At 38.3% G+C, this 19,497-nt stretch overlaps 1 protein-coding gene across 1 annotated transcript; it reads left to right on the top strand.

The window, feature by feature from the left end:
* Nucleotides 1-597: 597 nt before the first annotated feature.
* Nucleotides 598-15,734, top strand: dapk2b (death-associated protein kinase 2b; the record flags this gene model as incomplete). The annotated part of the gene is made up of 11 exons (XM_079252418.1): nt 598-674; nt 8,683-8,904; nt 9,666-9,804; nt 10,661-10,790; nt 10,891-10,939; nt 11,026-11,052; nt 11,159-11,311; nt 11,746-11,791; nt 14,542-14,631; nt 14,764-14,844; nt 15,622-15,734. 11 exons carry the CDS (start codon nt 598-600, stop codon nt 15,697-15,699), a joined length of 1,092 nt encoding a protein of 363 aa, XP_079108544.1. The 3' UTR covers nt 15,700-15,734.
* Nucleotides 15,735-19,497: the final 3,763 nt, after the last annotated feature.

Genomic DNA, 19,497 nt, shown 5'->3' with positions numbered 1-19,497 from the left:
AAGAAAGGAAGTTTGTGGTATGTCAGCTTGTGGACAGGCTTTTTTTTTTTTTTTTTTTTCCCCCCTCTCATTCTTTTTGCGTCCATATTTACATGCACAGACATGCTCAAACCTTTGCAGTCCAGATTTTTCCACTCTAACTTTGAATTCTAATTCATAGTGGCAATAGAGGTCACGTTCTAATATTGATAGCGTCTGTGTTGCTGCCATTGTGAGTCTCTTTGTGAGCAAAACAGTTTCACAAGAGCCCTGCCCTACATACACAGCAATGCTCTTTTCTTTTTTATCTCTAATCCTGCCATAATCACAAGAACTCTGTTCTACTGCCCAGCTTGACACAGTTGTATGAGCTGATCGTTGGTAAGAAGGGAAATGCTGGGGTTTCTCAATCAAGGTGAAAGTCTGTGCAGTTCAGTGATGGATTTGCCATCCAACAAGCTGGAACATGTGCTAAAATTTTTCATACCTTCAGTCACAAACCAACAGGAACATTTGTTTGCATCAGCAGGGTTGGACCTGTGGAGCAGACAAAGACAAACCCTTGGAGAGACGGATCAGTGGGCTTCAGTGGTGCATGTCGAAGGGCCCGCTACATCAATGAGGACACCAGGCATGGCTGTATTCAAGCAACAAAATGTGGACGATTTCTATGACTTTGGAGTGGAGCTGGGAAGGTGAGAAGTCATCAGAGCTATTTTAATGAAGCTAGTTCAGAGGATGATATTTAATCCAGAGTGTTTGATTGTGAGTCAGCTTCCTGAAAGCTGCTTGACGCAGCTGTCCTGCTGTAAATTAAGGTATGTGAGCAGCTGGCCTGTTGAAGCTTGAACTGGGGAGTGTCACAGCATTTAAGGCATCTGGGGTTTACAGGAGGATGTAACCATTATCTTTCAAAGCACAAAGACACAATTTCATCCCTGGACAAATGGTCTAGGGATAAAATTTTACTTAAATTAACTACTTGGAGATTTTGTTGTCCAGCTTCAGTGCTGTTTATCAAGTCTGCACAGAGCAAACTTTAAGGAAACTATGTCTCTTGGGGAAATACATTTACGGAAGTTTGCAGAGAACAATATGGATGGAGGAAGCTACATCTATGTTGCACTGGATGACTGGCAATTACAGCAGCAGATAGTGAGGTGAAAAAGAAAAACATCCAACATGTTTATCTATTCGTCTGCTCCAGTTGCATTTACACATTAGAAGATGAAGATTTTTCTATAGTTTTCCAAGAAATTTGAACACCTGTGGCATTTATTTTAAACTTTGTATGTGTGCATGTAAAACAACTGAGCTGCCGCTGTCCTCCAGAAAGTTTTTTTTCAAAAAAACAAAGAAAAAATACTTTTTTTTTTATCCACTGAGATTCTGCATATTTGAGCCATAAAATGCAAAATTGCCTCTGTAAAGTAAAAGTATGACTATTAGCATATACTGACAGTTGTTTGAAAATCGATAAGCTTTTCTAATAAGCTGCAAATGATGTTTTTGTCACTTTTTAAAAACAGATGCAGTAATGTAATAGGCATTAACTGCATGTCAGTATTTTTTCCAACAGCGATAGATTTTGCTTGCGCAATCTTGCTGTGACGGCATCGTAGGCAACCTCAGAGGATGCTCCTCACTCCGCCCACAGCTGTCGGTTCAGACCCTTCCACTTCACACTGCACTGGAAATGTTATTCAATTGTCCTCTGAGAGGGTGGGGAAATTTGATCAAGGGAGGCAAAAATGAATGTGTAGAGTGTTTAAGATGTTCTCTGCTCTGTGGAACTGTTGAGCCATTTCTTAGGGGATGTCAATTCATCATTCTACCCTTCTGCTGACAAGTTTTAATGTCACAGTGCCCCGCCATGATGTACGCAGCGGTTCTTTCCACTAATGACGCATAGTTAAGGGTAAGCCTGTCTGTAGAGTTAGCCTCGGCTTGAGATTTGAGACATTTACTGACAACTGTACCTCTCTTGCCATGCATGTGATGACATTTTGACGCACAGAAGGAAGTGTCACAGCCTGAGCCCACAGCTGCCACTCGTCTTTGCATGAGATGGGTGCGTTGTTACGCAAGCCAACGTCAAGGCGAGAACAAGAAACAGGACTTGTGTGCAGACTTTTCTTGTCCGTGTCTGTTTAAAGCACAAGAGAACAATGCGTCTGAAACAGCGTGATGAAATAATATAATCGTCGCAAAACCAGTGACATGCAATGGGAAGTGTCATACTTTGCATGCCTGAATAGAAATTAAAGACTTGAGTTTTGAAATCTGAATTTATGTAATTGTGAATGTAATAATTGCACTGTGGCAACTCCCTGGTGGGTTTCACATCAGTTAAATGAGTTTGAATGTTGTGTGAGCATTGCATTTGATATGGCCAAGTAAGTCTGTTTTATTTGCGGTTACTTCCAGACTGAAAATAAGACTTCAGACCAAATGAAGGAAAATCATCACAAAGTAAAGTGTGTTTTGGTCCACCCCCTGACAGCTGGAAGGGTTCTGGAGGTTCGACGCACTTGGTGGTTTTGTCATGACGGCAAAAAGCGCAATTATTAAGCAACCCAGAAATTTCCAAAAGGTGTTCACATGGGCTGAGATCTGGTGACAGCAATAGTAACGGCCAACAATTTATAAAATTTTCTACCTCATTAAACTTTTCAGTGACCCGCCATGGCTTACAGCACCAGACCCAACATGGAGTATTTAGCCTTTTTTATTGCAAACAATTGGAATAATCTGCCAATGAAGGTTAAACTTTGACCATATTTAGACACTTTTATATCCATCTTAAAAACATTTCTTTTCTTATGTGCTTATGTGTGAAATCTGCCAAGACTTTTAAAGCCTATCTATTAAGCTTGTAGCTTGCTTTTAATAGTTTTAATTTAGATTAATTTGATTTTTTTAAATTTTTTTTTATTTCTTAATATATGTTCACTTGTTATATTTTATGTACATTTTAATGTTTCTCCCGCACCCAACTGTCATGCTTCTGTTTCATATAAAACACCTCGAATTGTCTTACATAATAAATGTGCTGTACAAATAAACTTGCCTTGCCTGGCCTTGCCTCCTGCTCAGGGCATTGTTTGCCAGGATAAGAACACTTTAAAAAAAAAAAAAAAAGTCATACCAACAGCTCTTTATTTAGGGACACTTGTGGTTTTGGCTACATATCAGCAAGTTCAAACATGTTTAATTGAAATACTGTGACGTCTCTGCAGAATGCAGGAACATGCAAAAGGTCACATTTCATTACAGCTGATATGCAGAGTGCTTCCCCACACAGACACTTCTGTGCTGTGGTGCTAATTTCTAAAGTTACAAGACAGTCATGCAGAAGGAAACCAGTTAGAAAAACTGGTTTGAGTTTGCAGAAGTGAGAAAAGGTACACATACAGATGTCACACTTTTTAAGGCAGCGGTATTGTAACAGTGGATGTGTTGAAGTGAAAAGAGCCGACGATCAGCGGGCAGACAGGTGTTTCTGATGAACACAGTAGTAAAGTCCTAGAATTTCTTTAAAGGGATTTACTGTTCACAGTGTATCTTTAGCTCAGACAGTAAGTATGTACAAATAAGAAACAGGAGGAAAACAAGCAGATTCAGCTCTGGGATACAGACGTTCCTGCTGTTGATGAAGTAAAAACCCTTTTGAAGGGATATACATGTCGACCTTTTGGGCATTCCTAAAGTTCCTGTTTGACAGAGGCTGTCCCATTACTGTCAGCACACAGCACTGCTTCAGATAAAATGGTGGACAAGCTGTGTGTTTTTATGGTTTTAAACACAACAAATGTTGTATATGTTACAATGATGAGTCACATCTCAGATGTCTGAGTTGTCTTTCCCACCCTGCATCACAGTGCAGAATATGGAGATGTTTGGCTTCGCTCAATTATGAATCTGGCTGTCTTTGTCACGCTGCCGCAGCGATTGCTCAGCTGAGAAATGTGTTTAAAATATTGGGTTGGCGCCACTTGTCCAAGCATTCTTCCAACCTTGGCCGTGGATAATGACCTTCAGCTGTTGGAAATGGAAACTCTGCAGAGAGATGGTACTTTCAGCCTCACCGGCTGGCTTAGGAGCTAAGACAGACGGCACGCCTGGCCCGTTGTGGAATACCACACCCAGCATCACTCTCTCCTCTGTTACTCGACACAATGTTATAACACTGTGCTAAAGCCTGACACTTGCCTTCGATGCTGTCTTGCATTCAGGCAACAACCTTCCTACCAGTCTGTTACTCTGTTAAATATGTCTGAGCAAAAGAGCCAAGGCTGCTCCTGCCACGAAACAGTTTCTCCCTTTGGAATTACATTACATTTCACTGATTCACCAAGTGGCATGCTCTCCTCCATAGTTCACACATTATCATAGTCATCTCTCACAGAGTCAGGCAGACCTCAGAGGCTGCATTTTAGATTCCATGCTGGTTCATCTCCCCACCCACGCAGTCTTTTATTTTTTCATTTTGAAGTATGTGTATGTGACTCTTTATGAGACACTACTTCAACTTGCTCAATGCGCTTTCTATTCTCTCCTGGAGTCTCTTCTAGGACATGTTCACACATGGATTCAGTCATTTCAATAACTACCTGAGGCCTTAAGTTTGAGTAGACACCTTTCCTGAATCTTTGCAGTTGCAATCCGTGTTTTTTTTAAAAAATGCATTCCCTTTGTGCTGGAGACACAGATGAAACAAATGTCGGCCTTTTTAATTTATTTAATGTATTTATGTGGTTTATTTGTCAGACGCCATGTACAAAAAATATATACAGGGTAAAAAAGGCCCTTCATCAGATTATAGCATTCTTGCTAATTTCCATCTGTAGTCTCCTTGGCAGGAAGAAAGGAAACTACAAATCTAACACACATAAATCAATAAATACGTAATCAATTATGTCCTTATACATGTTGCCTTCAGGAAGTATTTTGCTGTAACAGTTTGCAATGATGCTTGCACTTGTTGCATTAATGCAAATTTCAACCGTCCACTATGGCAGCTTGTAAAAATGTGCATTTATGCATCAAATAGAATTAATTTAACAATTTATTCTTGGTTGTTTTGTACTTGGAAGTCATGTGGAAAAAAGCACATTTTCTTTCAAGTGATGCTCGAATGTGTGGAGTTTTGCGTGTTTTCTCTGTGTATGCGTGGGTTCTTGCTTGGTACTCCGACTTCCTCCCACTGTCCAAAGACGTGCATGTTAGGGTAACTGGTTACTCTAAATTGTCCCTAGGAGTGAGTGTGAGTGGTTGTTTGTCTCTTCGTGTGGCCCTGTGATCAACTGGCTACCTGTCCAGAGTGTACCCTGCATCTTGCCCAAGATTGCTTCCCACGATCTTGAAATCACTTCGCAGTTAAGAAGATGGATGGATTTTCTTTCAATTTGACAATTTTGCATATTAAAGCATAAAAAAATCCCCTTGGTTCTTATCAAGTGTTTTTAGGTAAATATAACCTCACATGAGTGATAACACATGACATATTGATCAGTGGAAAAAATTAATCTTGTGATTCATACGCCGCTAGAACCACCTTGAGAATCCAAAACAAATTGTCTTCTTTGTGACATTATCAGTCTTTCACATCTTCTGTGAAGAGATTTTGGTCTACTGTCAGACACATACTTCACATTTAACTTCAGAAAACTTTATCATGCAAAGCAGTTTATGACTGATTTGGTGACAGCAAGTCTGAATCATCTGCCCTCCACCACTGCGCTTGACAGCTAGTATGAAGCATTTGGGCTGATATACTGTGTTTGGTTCTCACCAGATGTGGCCAAACATCCCCACTTTGGTCCCATCTGTCCAGAGTTATTTACTTTATTCAGATGCAATTTTACAAACCTCAGCAGTGCTGCCATGTTCAGAAAGAGAGAATTTCTCTTTTACCAACTTTGTAAAACAACATTCTTTGTCAGTCTCTTTCTAATTGTTCTGCCATAACTTTAAAGGGGTGCTATTATGGTATTTGGAGTTTTCTGAGCTTTCTACAGTGTTACAGTGTTGAATCCTCATCAGACATGTGAACGGCACTGTTTTTTATCACCTAAACGCATGTTTGAGTTTGAGTCTGAGTTCCATCACGCTCTCCGTTCGGTTTCCATGGCGACGAAAAACGCGTCGTTTCAGAGAGTTTTTTCTACTTGGAAATCCTTGAGACGTCCCGGGGGATAAGGTTCGGTGATTGGTTACCTTCTACTGGTTAACAAGGGCATGTACAAATACATCAGGTGGGTGGAAAACGTGGGATAAAGTTATTTCCAACGATGGCTGGTGAGTTTACCAAAGAGAGACATCCTGCTGCATTCGTTGCTGTGGGTTTCTGTTTTCCACTTCGTTTTCAGGGTCTGATTCAGGTTCCAACATGTAGGGCTGTTTGCTATGTGTTGACATGGTATTTTGTTTTTTTTTTATTGAGTTCATATTAGCCTAATCCTTCTGTTTATGAGACGTTACAATGACGGTGAAAGCAGGTGCGGTGCGCGCTCCCGATGTAGTGCAGTGTCGGGAGGCGGGGCTTAATGCGGAAGAGTCTCAATCCACTCGTTTTGCCCACAGGCTGATCTGACAGCCTATGGAGAGGGTCGGTCTGAAGTAAATAAAGCGATTTGTGACAATAACTCGATCAATCCCAGCTCTTCTGGTCTCAGAAATAAAAATAAATTAGCCTGAAATGCACATAATAGTTCCACTTTAATATGGAACATGTGAAATGAGACCTGTAGGGTCTGAGATGTAACTCTTAAAATATTCTCTTTTTTCTGATAGATCATGCAATATGTAAAGAAACTAACCTTGACCTGAACTTGCTGGAACATCCACTCCTGGGAAAACCCAGCAACTGTCTTAAATAGTTTTTGTTTATGAATAATCCCTTTCACTGAATCACTGGCTTTATAATGTTTTCTAAATTGATGGACAGCAACAGCTGATTCTCTAAGATCATAGCTAATGTATTTCCTCCTTGGCACTGTGTGAGCACACACAGATCTGAATGCTCCTTACCAGTAAACAGACCAAATGTGTGTACAGCTCACTTTTAATAATATAACGGAAAACGTTAAGGACGTTTTTCTCACATACTACTTCTGCATTTCTGCTCAGCTTTTATTCAATTAACAATCATGTGGTCTATAATGCCACATACTGTTACATCGATACTAGAGTTTTTAATTCACGTCCTGAGGTGTTTAATATCAGAAGTGAAAAAGGTCCTCTTCCATTTTCACAGGAAGTACTTAAGGAGGTTCGGTTGGGATGCGTTGATGTTGTTGCAGAACTGAGTAAGCAGACAGGGTGTGTTTCTAAAAGAAACAAAACTGGCTCTACGCTCCCAAACTAATGTGATTAATAAAGACTTTAACAGTCATTGGTTGCATAAAACCTGAATGGCTATCACTTTGTATTCATTTGTATTGTGATACTCTGCTATGATATTTGTGTTCAGTCCTCATTGAAAGTACAAGTGTAAGTTTTGCAGCAACAGTTACTCATAGCTCTTCACTCCTCCCTCCCAGTAAGCTCTTTCCTTCTCTCCTACACCAGCAGAGAGGTGGCATGTGGAGACAGCCAGTGAGTGCAACTATTCTTAGCCCACTAGAAACAGGCTGGTTAGCCACACTGGAATCTCTGTGTGGACAATTATGTCCAAAATGGATTAAATGCCTGCCAGTAATTGTCTAATTTGTTCTGGATTGTCAGCTCTTTCACAAAAGGTCCAACATTTTCTTTTTTTTTTTTTAATAGATGTTTTGCAATTTTCCCTAATTTTTCTGAAGCATGAGAGGATTTCTGATAAACATATGTCCAGAAGAAGAAGAAAAAAGAAGTAAATCTGCTTGATGATAAATCTGAAATATAATGAGTGGAAAAAAAACTTTAAGTGACATGAGCACTTTGTCAATAGTGTTAATGCGATCCATTTACAACCCCTCTCATCTTCCTGCATAGCCTGATAATGAAAGATGAATTACCCCCGAGGCTTTTTTTCCCAGTCTGAATGGATGGAACTGGTAGGTCAGCCCACAGCAGCAGGAGTGGAAACAGGCTCAGTGAGATACTCTGATAGCAAATATCAATATTATTGACAGCTGGGTGCAGATGTCAGAAACTGTTTAGTGGTACTTACTGTCAATTAAAAGATAATTATAAGAACTCAAAAAAGGAAGATGGTTAACTGAGACAAACAGAACAGTCAATATTTCAGCTCATCCATCAAATGTCATCAGCAAGAACCCATAAGCAAAACAAGAACACAATGACCCAGTTATAGCTGGTCTGAGAGCTGCACCTCTGTTGTGAAATATTCAGAGTTTCTGGGATTCTTTCAGGGGACTGAACACTTTAGGATGGCTAGAAAATTGGCAGGAAGTTAAATGGAGTGGGAGGACAGAGGCTCTGTCCACACAATCAGCCTATCTGATTGTTCTGTGTCTCGCCGGGAAACAGGAAGTGATGGAGTATACCACAATATTTTAGCCATTCTTGACACATGGTTTCCTCTCTGATCTCTGTCTGTCTGACTATATCCTGTTATTACAAAAAGTAGCTGCAATACCCTCGACATGACAGAGACAAGAAACTGTGAAAATTTTCAAATATAGATTGCTCTAAAACCTGATTATTAGTGTCATTGATAATTCATGTCAGTGTTTTTTTTCTCCCTTGTGTTTGCAGTGGGCAGTTTGCAGTTGTCAAACGTTGTAAAGAGAAGAGCACAGGCACCGAATACGCAGCCAAGTTCATCAAAAAGAGGCAGAGTCGGGCCAGCAGACGGGGTGTGAGAAGAGAGGAGATCGAAAGGGAGGTGAACATCCTCCAGGAACTCCAGCATCCCAATATTGTCGCACTGCACGACGTGTATGAGAACCGCACAGATGTGGTGCTTATCCTCGAACTGTGAGTCGCAGTGAGATTTCTGCAATACACCACGAAACTCCCAACAAACTACAGATTGATCAGGTTCAGCAAGTTTCACAAGTGGAGCCATTTATTTCTGTTTCATGTAATGAAAAAACATAGTTAGAGGCTTCATACTGTCGCAATGTTTGTTGTTTTTCCATTTGCTTTGATTTAAAATCTAAATCTGTTTCACTGAAATGCAAAACCCACTGACCTTGAACACTGGTGCTCATGTCCATGAACTTGTGTCTGCGCAAATGAACTGTTTGTTCAAGCTGTGTTTGCTGGGATGAATCCTGCATGTCAGATACAACTAAATGTTTCTCACAAAGTAAATAATTCTTGTGCCTCAGAGGGCCTCCACGTAGGTCCTGTCAGGGCTTGGGAAAATTGAAGGCCCCAATTAGACAGATGAAAACTCAGTCTAATTAACACAATGGTGAACTGACTGACAAGCCAAACTGACTGTTGACTGTGAGATGACCGATCACCAAAACTGCTTTCTGTTTGTGCAAAATGACATTGTACCTCTGCTGCTGGTTTAAAGGACTTCATACTACTTTTTGTATGAGTCTCTTTGTCCTGATTCAAAACAGACCCAAGTTGTCACCAAAACAAACATATCTAAGGTATTTGTGGCTTGTGCCTCTATAGCTCCTGGGTATACACTTTAGATAAAGGCATCGAGAGGCTTTGCTCCAGATTATCTGAGGTCAAAGCAACTGACTGTGTGTGTGTGTGTGTGTGTGTGTTTGCAGGGTCTCCGGAGGCGAGCTGTTTGACTTTTTGGCTCAGAAAGAGTCGCTAAGTGAGGAAGAAGCCACTCAGTTTATCAAACAGATCCTAGATGGGGTCCAATATCTTCACTCCAAGAGGATTGTACATTTTGATCTGAAGGTACAACACGCTCCATCTTAACATGTGAAATGGCATCTACCTTTAGTTTAAATCTTTTGCTTTTATTGGATCTAGCAGGTGCAAGTGAGGTAAAAAGAAACAAACTTGATTAGAAACATATGCAGCAGATGTCTGACATTTGTGGAGGTAGACTTTCACATTTCTGATTCACACATCCTTCCTGTTAAATATTTTTGTTATTGTGGCAAAAATCCAGACTCGAATACCGACACCACAAGGTTATCTCTTCTCTTTCAGAGAGCATTTTCTCTCGTGCTGCTGAAAGCGGCTGCCCTGTTTTTCTCTTCTTCACTCTGTATGAGCTTTGTTTAGTAATTAATGAAAAAGAACAGTGAGTGAAGGGCTCAGTTTAGACCCGCTTGTGGGATTGTCCTTCAGTTCATAAAGGACAGATCTGTGCACTAATAAATGCTTAATATTTTCTGAAATCAGAAGGTCAGTGGACAAATGGTTCGACTTTAAATCCAGAGATGAAAGTTGCATGTGATCATTTCAATAATTCAAAAGGATCTGGATCAGCATTGTCTATTGAGAACTTTAGTCAACCACTTGATTTATGTGGATATACCAAAACAAAACAGAAGATTAAACAGCAGGCTTTGTGCTGATCTGGAAGCTTTCAGAAGCGCCATACTCGTAGCATACAGTCATGAATGTCTTACTTTTCACTGAATGTTGTTACTTAACATGATACCTGTTTGTCTTTAATGCATACACAAATGGCAGCATTTTTCAGGTAACTTGATTTGACCAGTTGTTCGTGTATTATTTAATCTTAGTAGTAGAAATTAGCTTACAAATGTTTTCTGCTTGCTTCTGTTTTTTTACTCGGCAGCCTGAAAATATAATGCTGCTGGACAGGAATGTTCCTCTACCCCGCATTAAACTCATAGACTTTGGACTGGCCCACAAAATAGAAGCTGGGGCGGATTTCAAAAACATTTTTGGGACGCCTGAATTTGTTGGTAGGCTTTCTCTGTTTTCTCTTAGAGTTATTATTTTATGTATGTAATTAGAATTTTAATGTTTAATGATGTTCATTGAGTGTGTACTGACTCTTTCCAGCCCCAGAGATAGTCAACTATGAGCCTCTAGGGTTGGAAGCAGACATGTGGTAAGAGCCTTTCCTCTTACTGCTGATTTCTATACAACAGATCTAAATTCTTAACTTCGCATTAATCTTATGCCTGTCTTTCACAGGAGTATTGGAGTCATCACATATATACTGTAAGTTGCTATGATTTATTAATATGACTTGGTATTTTCATGCATCAAAGCAGAAAACTATGAGAGTTTCTTGTTTAACGTGTGAATGTTTGTGGTGTTGTTTCAGTTTGAGCGGCGCGTCTCCTTTTCTTGGTGACACAAAGCAGGAAACGCTGGGAAATATCTCAGCGATGAACTATGAGTTTGATGAAGAGTTCTTCAGCAATACCAGCGAGTTAGCCAAAAGTTTCATCAGGCAGCTGCTGGAAAAGGACACGAGGTAAAAGAATGAAAAAGAGTAAAAAGTGGAAGGGTGGACTAATAATTTAGTACCTCACGCAGAATTTGTTTTTCTGAAACCAATCTGTCCAATCAAACAAACAAAGCTGAGCTTGGGTCAGTCTTGATCAAACATTTGGATTTATTGTTATTGATAATTCACTAAAGAAAATATATTAAAAAAACAAACTTCATAACCATAAACTAATTATTAAGACAAAGTAAACCTTATATTTGTTTGCACCATGTGACCTTTTGCTTCCCAACATGTGTTTCCATTTAAAAGCACCTCTAAGAAACTTAATATTCCTGTGAATGCGAGATCTGACTGGTTTCCTTTGAGATTCACATTATTATGTGTGACAGATCAATGTGCTTTGTCCCTAATGGAGTTTTGGGGTTTATTTACACAGCTGCATTCTTTCATTGTTTCAGGAAACGAATGACTATACAAGATGCCCTGAATCACCCATGGATTGAGGTATGCACTGAATGTATGCTAAATTGGAGCATGCTTTGTGTTATTGTCTTCGTGTCCCGTTAAAGGCAAAAGAAAATAATGTTGGTTAATATTATTGGAACATATATGTGACATGTTTCTCATTAGAGAAGAAAATCCATCTTCAAATGTCCAAAGAAATTCGACCTTAGTCTTAAAATCCCAGAGTTCACGCCTACTAGCTGTGTATGTTTTTGGTCAGCACTCCCTCAGGGAATATTTATTCCATCCTTCACAATTTAAAACCAATCCATCTTACACACCCCAGGACTTTGTGAAAAAGTCTTTGTCTAAATGTGAATGTTCTAAAGCAAGACCTCACCAATAACATTCTTAATGGCATAGAAATTTAACTGTGTGTGATGTTGAGGAAGTCTACCTCTCACAGTGGCTGCTGCAATGCATGTGAAAGGTGTTTTGCTGTGGAGTCTTCATCCTGTTTGGATCCAAGCATGAAGCCAGGAAACATTACACACTCATCAAGAATGTTTATGTTTTTGGTGCCCTCGCCAGCTATAGGGTCATGCACTAATCCTGACAGTGGCTCATATGCTGGGATTTTCACAGCTGTATGTGTTTTCAAGATGCAACAATGAGACAGCCTCTCACTCAGTGTCCCCCTCCACCCTTCTGTCTGAAGTCCTTTGGCCACATGGACAAGGATGCTGTTACATCTAAGGCTGAGAAGAAAATGGAGGAGATGAAAACAAAACGCTTGAAGGAGTACACTCTGCAGTCGCACTCTACCATGCCCCAGAACAACACATATGCTAACTTTGAGCGGTTTGCCCATGTGGTGGAAGACATCAGTTTGATGGAAGCAGAGCTGTCAGAGGTGGCAGGCACACACCACACCCTGCAATGTGACATAGAAGCACTAATTTCTATCTACAATGAAAAGGAAGTCTGGTATAAGGAGCAGAGTGAAACTGCAAGGAAGCAGCTTTCTCAGGCCTACTATGAGTTTCGTAAAATAGAGGCCACACGGAGGCTTCTGCAGGAGGACACTAATGCTATAGATGCCAGTCTGGAGAGCATCAGTGGAAAGTACAACCAAAGGCAGATTCAGTTGGATGCTCTGAGGCAGGAGCTGATCTCTGAGCTGCAGTGGCTGCAGGAAATGATAAGATCTCTGCATTTTGAAGGAGCTAACGGCAGCACCCAAAACAGCAGTCTAAGTGAACACATTAAGCAAACTCTGAATCAAGTGTCGCATCAGTCCTGCGGAGCTGAACTCTGCCCCGAAGGCAAACAGCCTCTCATAGAGTAATAAAGACAAGCACATTTTCGTTTAAATTAATAATTGCAATTTGTCTTTTTTTTTTTAAAGGCATAACTTTTGTCTTTGTCTTCTGTCTTTTTTTTTTTTTTTTTTTTTTTACAGGCATAACTTTTATTTAAATATTGCTTGGTGATTTCTTTGTTGATACACAACTTTTGAATGTATGGCTGTCTAGTCTTGTTTTCTGTGTAAACAACAAAAATATTTTACCGTTTGAAAAAATTATGTTTAGTAAATGATTATACACTTAGGAAGTTAATGAAAAATGCTAATTTACTTTTTTGTTAACAGAGGAGACACTATCAAGAACTAGACAACAAACAGTTGGCTTAGCATAGCAAAACAACTGAAGGAAGTTAGCTTAATCTATCTGAAGGTGAACAATAAGAGTGATAGTAATAATAAAACAATAATAGTAATGATAATGTAGCTAGACCGCTATACTATAGCTTTCATATAGCATCTTCTCGTGGTCCTTGTAGTAGTTCAAAGTAGTTGTTATTTTCTTGGTAAGTTTGTAGCTAAGATAAACTAAGCTATGCTAAGCCAGGCTTATTTGTTTAGTTTATGGTTCACATTTCTTATCAAATTAATTTGAGTGTGACTTAATGTCAGAATTTTTTATTTATATGAAGATGATTTATTCATTATTACCATCTGGTTTGACTTAGAGAAGTTAACTTTTTATTTCAACAATACTGGTGAGGACAAATCTCAGTAATGAAGGATAATACTACTGAGCCATTATCAGAAGACACCCTGGAGCACTTTTCTTTTTACTTCTTATTTCTTTTTTCTTATTTCAAAGTATTAGTAAATTTATGTTTTGTGATTTTATTTTGTTATGTATTTAGTTCATTCCACTAGTTAATGGCTTATTTAGGTTATTTTCCAATTTTTCTTGATTGTTTTCTGTGTATTTTATTGTTGTTTTTGTTTTTGTCAGTATTTATTGTTGGTGAGCCATTTGAAAAGCTACATGGCAGACATGTACTAAAAAATGTTTTTTTCTTAATAGATTCCTGCATGCACTTTTTTTTTTTTTTTTTTTTTTAAAGGTTGAATTTATTTATTTGTTTAAACTCTTTACTGAAGATATTAAAAGAGCTGATGGTACAACCGCACTCATGATTAAATCTTATGTGCACAAAAAACATCTTAGTTCCTTATTAGTCTTTGTTTTGTAGCAGTGTGTCACATTGTTCCTGCAACAGCTTTCATGTGCACTCACCATTATCACCCTTTTAAATAAATGTTATTACATTTCTACTTTTTAAAAACCTGTTATTTGTCTTTTTAGTGTGCTTTTAGTTGTATCTGTCATATGAATTTTATTTGCACCATCAAAATTAGACCAGTACATTGTAATAATACGTTTCACACAAGTGAACATGTGACATTGACCTGAAAGGTATTTCCTCTACCATGTCATCTCTCATTGTGTCTACAGCCTCTAAATCCCAGACAGGCCATGGTGAAGAGGCTATCAGTGGTCAACTTGGAGAACTTTAGGAGACAGTATGCCAGACGTCGGTGGAAGGTAAGAAGCAGGTTTATATATATATTTAATGTGTGCTTATGTCCCACTTTGATGGTTTTCTGATAGATTATCTTTTTGTTTGTGTGTGTGTGTGTGTGTGTGTGTGTGTGTGTGTGTGTGTGTCTTCTACAGCTGTCATTCAGAATTGTGGCTCTATGCAACCACTTAACAAGGATAATGAAAAAGAGCCAGAAGCTGCCTGAACAAGATGGGGTAGGAACACATTGCCAAAATACTAGTATCACCCGTTCAGCAGTCATAACCATTTTGGAAATTACTTTCTGGATTTTAATAGTTAAGAAACTGTCTTAAGTTCAGCATGGTAGCTATACAGCTAAGAGCAAGTGAATTAATATTTACATAAGGACTGACAAGAAAGATTCAATTCGCCTCCACTGAAAGATTAATACATTTATTCAGAACTAAAATTTACTAATCCGTTGTTAATTGATATAATTAAGTAAAAAAAAAAACAGCAAAAAAAAAACAACAAGGAAAAAAAAAACAGTAATTTATAATAACAACGTCCTGTTCTCTAAAGTGATCTAATCTCCTGTCAAGACCCTGAAAGTCACAGGATGAGGAAATCCAGCCAGTTAGAGGTGCAGCTGGACTAGATTTAGCTCGACATAACTGATTCCTTCTGTTTTAAAATTCATCCCAAGACCCATGGCAGGCTGTGACTAGACATTTATTGTACATTTTGTCTAGCTGTACAAAGCATCTTGAGTGTATAAGCATATACCCATTTTTTTCTGTAAAAGTTCCTGCACAGTGTTTTTAGATGTGGACATCATATAATTCCGTTAAGACTACCTTGGGTAATTATAACAGATGCTGAGCTCTGGAGTATGGATATAGTAAAGTATCTGAGTTTGCTGCAGTATGCTAGAATTTGTCAGAGTATGCATTCATTTTTGGACATTTCCTGTCATTTTGTAAGCTGTTTCTAGCTACAGACTTATATGTTTTGTTTTATATCTGTTTTAGAGGGACTGTGAAAGTGACCAAGAGGAGGAAATTATGAAGAGGAGACCCAGGACCAGAAAGCGAAGCAGCACTTCCTGAGAAAAATGTTAAACTGGTGGTTGACTATGTTCCGGGTTTTAGCAGTGACTCTGCACTAATTAAAGTCACATTTCGCAGCTAGCGGTTTACTTTAAATACCAGCTAACTGTATATAATTTTGTGACAGCTGTAACGGTAGCATTAATAGCTCATGCAACTATACTTCTCTGTTTTGTTTGGTGCTGTCGTTTTCCCCCCATAAAGTCAGCGTGGGCTATCTGATGTATGTTAGATAGCCTTCTGTCACTTCTGAATTCTGCCTCAGTTTTCTGACGCAAGAAGATATACCCAGCTTGTTGTTGACAGGAATTTGTTTTGTTATGTTCACTCATGCACAAGAATGTGGACAGCTTCCTCTCACAACTGCAGTCTTAAAAGTTCTTCAGCTGCTGTTTGCTACTCAAGTGCTGACACAGAGTCAGTTTCTTATTCTGCCAGCTTACACTCATTATTGTTTAAAGTAATAAAATACTGACTATTTAAAAAGTGTACCAGTGTAGGGTGGCAAGATGCAAGATGAACTTATGTTTACATTTTGTTCTGCTTAACAAACAGCAATGGCTGTGCAAACAGTATTTACTGTCATCCTATTCCTTATTACCTGATGACTGTAGACTTTTAAAAGCTGCCTGTTTATTGTAGGAAATATAAGACTTTATTAACTATCAATTACATTTATGCAATAACCAGTTTTCCTCTTATGTGTACATACAGAAAGTGTGTACATTTTGAAAAATACTCATTTGAAAGTCAACTTTCAGCTGACGTTTTAAAGCAGTGGTTAGAGCTTGATATACTGTGATGTATTTAAGTTGTAAATAGACTCGTCGTAGTTCAGACAGATAGCTTCAAGTTCTCTTCTACTTTCATTACGGAGCATTCAATGTTATAAACACAGATATTTTTTCTGTAAACTTGTATGAAATGTAAAATTGAGAATTTGTTTAATAAATAAATGAAAACAGTGAATTTGTCACAAATAATACAACAGTACATTTTTCTTTCTAATTTAGCCATCTTTCTTTCTTGTTTCATACTAATTATGATCCCACTGTCACAGTTAACACATGAACACCACCAGATGTGATTATGAATATGCAACTCAGCCCTGTTTAACTGACATAAAAATTACAACCACATTGTGCTTGGTAGGAACTCATTGTGTGTTTGCACATACACAAGAATGTGTACAACTTCCTTTTATCAGCTAGTTGCATAGATGTCACTTTAACAACATGACACCCAAAGTGAGTGTCCCTGTTAAAGCATGTTTACCCACAACTCTCAGAACTTCAAGGAACTCTGGTTGAGCATAATCTCTGTTGCCTTTTTTTCCTCCTAGCTACTGTTTATTCTGCCAATAATGCTGTTTGAGCTCAGTGGGCTGAAAGAGGTTGGAAGGATAATTTGCACTGAACTAAATACATGCTGGCAGCTGCACGACGTAGACCAGTTCACACAAATGGTAAAAAAAAGGAGTCGAGTCAACAAGTGGGTCAGTCTGAATTGGCAACCCATTTTTCCTACTGAGTAGCATACACAGAGCACACAGGAAAGGTCTGTAATAAGACTTGTTTATGTTTCATGTGTTGACTTATCTGCAATATCAATAAGCAAGTGGAAACCAACACACTGACAAGACTGTGAGAAAGAAAATGATATCTGCACACACATCGGCTGTTAATCATTTAGAGGTTAACATTATAACGATACTTTTTTCCCCCAGGTATGCTATGTAGGTGGAAAACTTCAGCAAGAAGTCCTTTGTTTCTTTTTACCAAATTTCAAGTTTTTACATGCTGCCCTTCTGGATGTTGTCTTTGGTCACAGTTCATTGCTGGATTATTCTATTATTATATAATTACTATGGTTATGCTTTGTAACATTGTTTTACGTAGCCATAGTACTGATGTTCCTAAACTGTCGTTCATTTTGGTACTATAGTTATTTGGTCATACACAGTTTACTTTTTTATAACCAATGTTGAGCATTTTCAAGTACACGGTTATCAAGTGTAAAACATAAGTAGCAAAATATGCAAAAAAGACAGCAACTAAATAAGATAAAAATAAATAAACAAAAAAAAAAAAAAGGAGGGGTTCTCTGTTTGCAAAACTGCTTCCAGTATGACTTATTCACAGTTTAATAGTCTGTATACAGATATGCTGTAATTTGTGGTACATGGTGTCACATAACATCATGTCTGGGTTTATATTAATACACGTAAACATCTAAAACTGAATTTTGTGATGAAATCTTCACCTTTTTCGGGTATATAAATAAAAAAAAGGGACTGAGACAGGCCCATTTATTAAACCCTTGACTTTGTTAATAGGGATGTGATGGACTGGATAAAGTTTGATATCACTCTCTAGATTAGATTAGTATGATCTTTACAATGAGGTGATGGCTTTTAATAATAATAATAATGAAAAGTATTTTAAATCGCTCCCAGTTTAACTGGAATGAAAGACTTGAACTTCCCACTACCAGCCTGTATGTTGGGCAGCAGTGAGTCTTCACTGTATTGACAGTAATGATGTAGTACATATTATTTCTGTGTTAGCAGATCTCAGTACTATGGTGTGACAACCTGTGAGTTACTGGCATAGGAGGAGATAAGAAAAACATTTAGTACACGCTTGGGTCACTTGTCTGTGTCTGGCCTGATGTAGCAGACTGGTGCATGTAAATATTTCAGCCATGTCTTACTGATATATGAGCTGATACCTTTGTAGCTTTGTCATCGGTAGAGAGTGAGATAACTCGCCCTCCAGTCACCCGTTACAATTAGGTCTGAAGCATCTCATGTAACAGGAGTCCCAGTTGGTATGATGGGATCAGTTCTGTGGGATCACTGGATTCCAGCAGACTTATGGTACACATGGTTTGTTCACTTGGACAAATAAGGTGTGCTGGCAGAGACTCTGTGCTACTTCTATGTAGCTTAACCTACAAAATGTCTTTGGAAGGGTGATTAACCTGCTGGTGATGATTACATTGATAACACAGCTCTAAAAAGAAGTCAGAAAGAACCTCACTCTTTTTTAAAAAAACAAAAAACAAAAAACAAACTGTGAACCTTTTTGTTTAATATGTAGTGCTTGATCTGCACCTTATATAGTATATATAAGGTATGCCAAATAGAACATTTAAATGTAGTTAAAAACTATCTTGACGTTGATGGGCTCCATTTTTTTCCTTTTACAACACTGCCACCTAGTGGCCATCGTTTTTAAAACGTTTCTGAAACCATCCAGGGATTCCTTGTAACAAAAGCAATGATGTAAAACAATCTAAACAGAAACATTAAATGATTAACATTTATGGGGAAAAAAAAGTGCACATATAATGTTAATTCAACATGTTAATGTAAGAAAAGTAAAAACAATTTATCCTGTAAATACTGTAGATTATTCAAGAAGCATCAAAACATTTTATGATTTTGTGTAAATGTTTGCAGCTTGAACAAATTGTGAGACTATACATTCCTGATAAAAAAATCTATGAAATTTATAACAAAACAACTTAATTTGTCCTATGAATATTGTTGAAAACTGTTTAGTTTCATCATTATTTAATATCACAACTTACTAGTGAAACATTTTAACATCTGACTCCATTAGTTCATGCTGCATCATATTTTCCTTGATTCATCTGTTGCTTTGTGCTCTGCGTGGTCAGAAAAAGCAGAGGTTGTGTAGCTCTGGAGATAGACTAGAGAACATTAATCATGCATGCCAGCATCTCACTTTATCTGTGTGATCATTAGGGCTTACTTTACTGTGATGATCACTC

The sequence above is a fragment of the Telmatherina bonti genome, assembly GCF_933228915.1.
Source record: "Telmatherina bonti genome assembly, chromosome: 2".
NCBI lineage: Eukaryota > Metazoa > Chordata > Actinopteri > Atheriniformes > Telmatherinidae > Telmatherina > Telmatherina bonti.
Note: the sequence above shows the minus strand (reverse complement) of the source record. Positions and strands in the feature narration are given on the sequence as shown.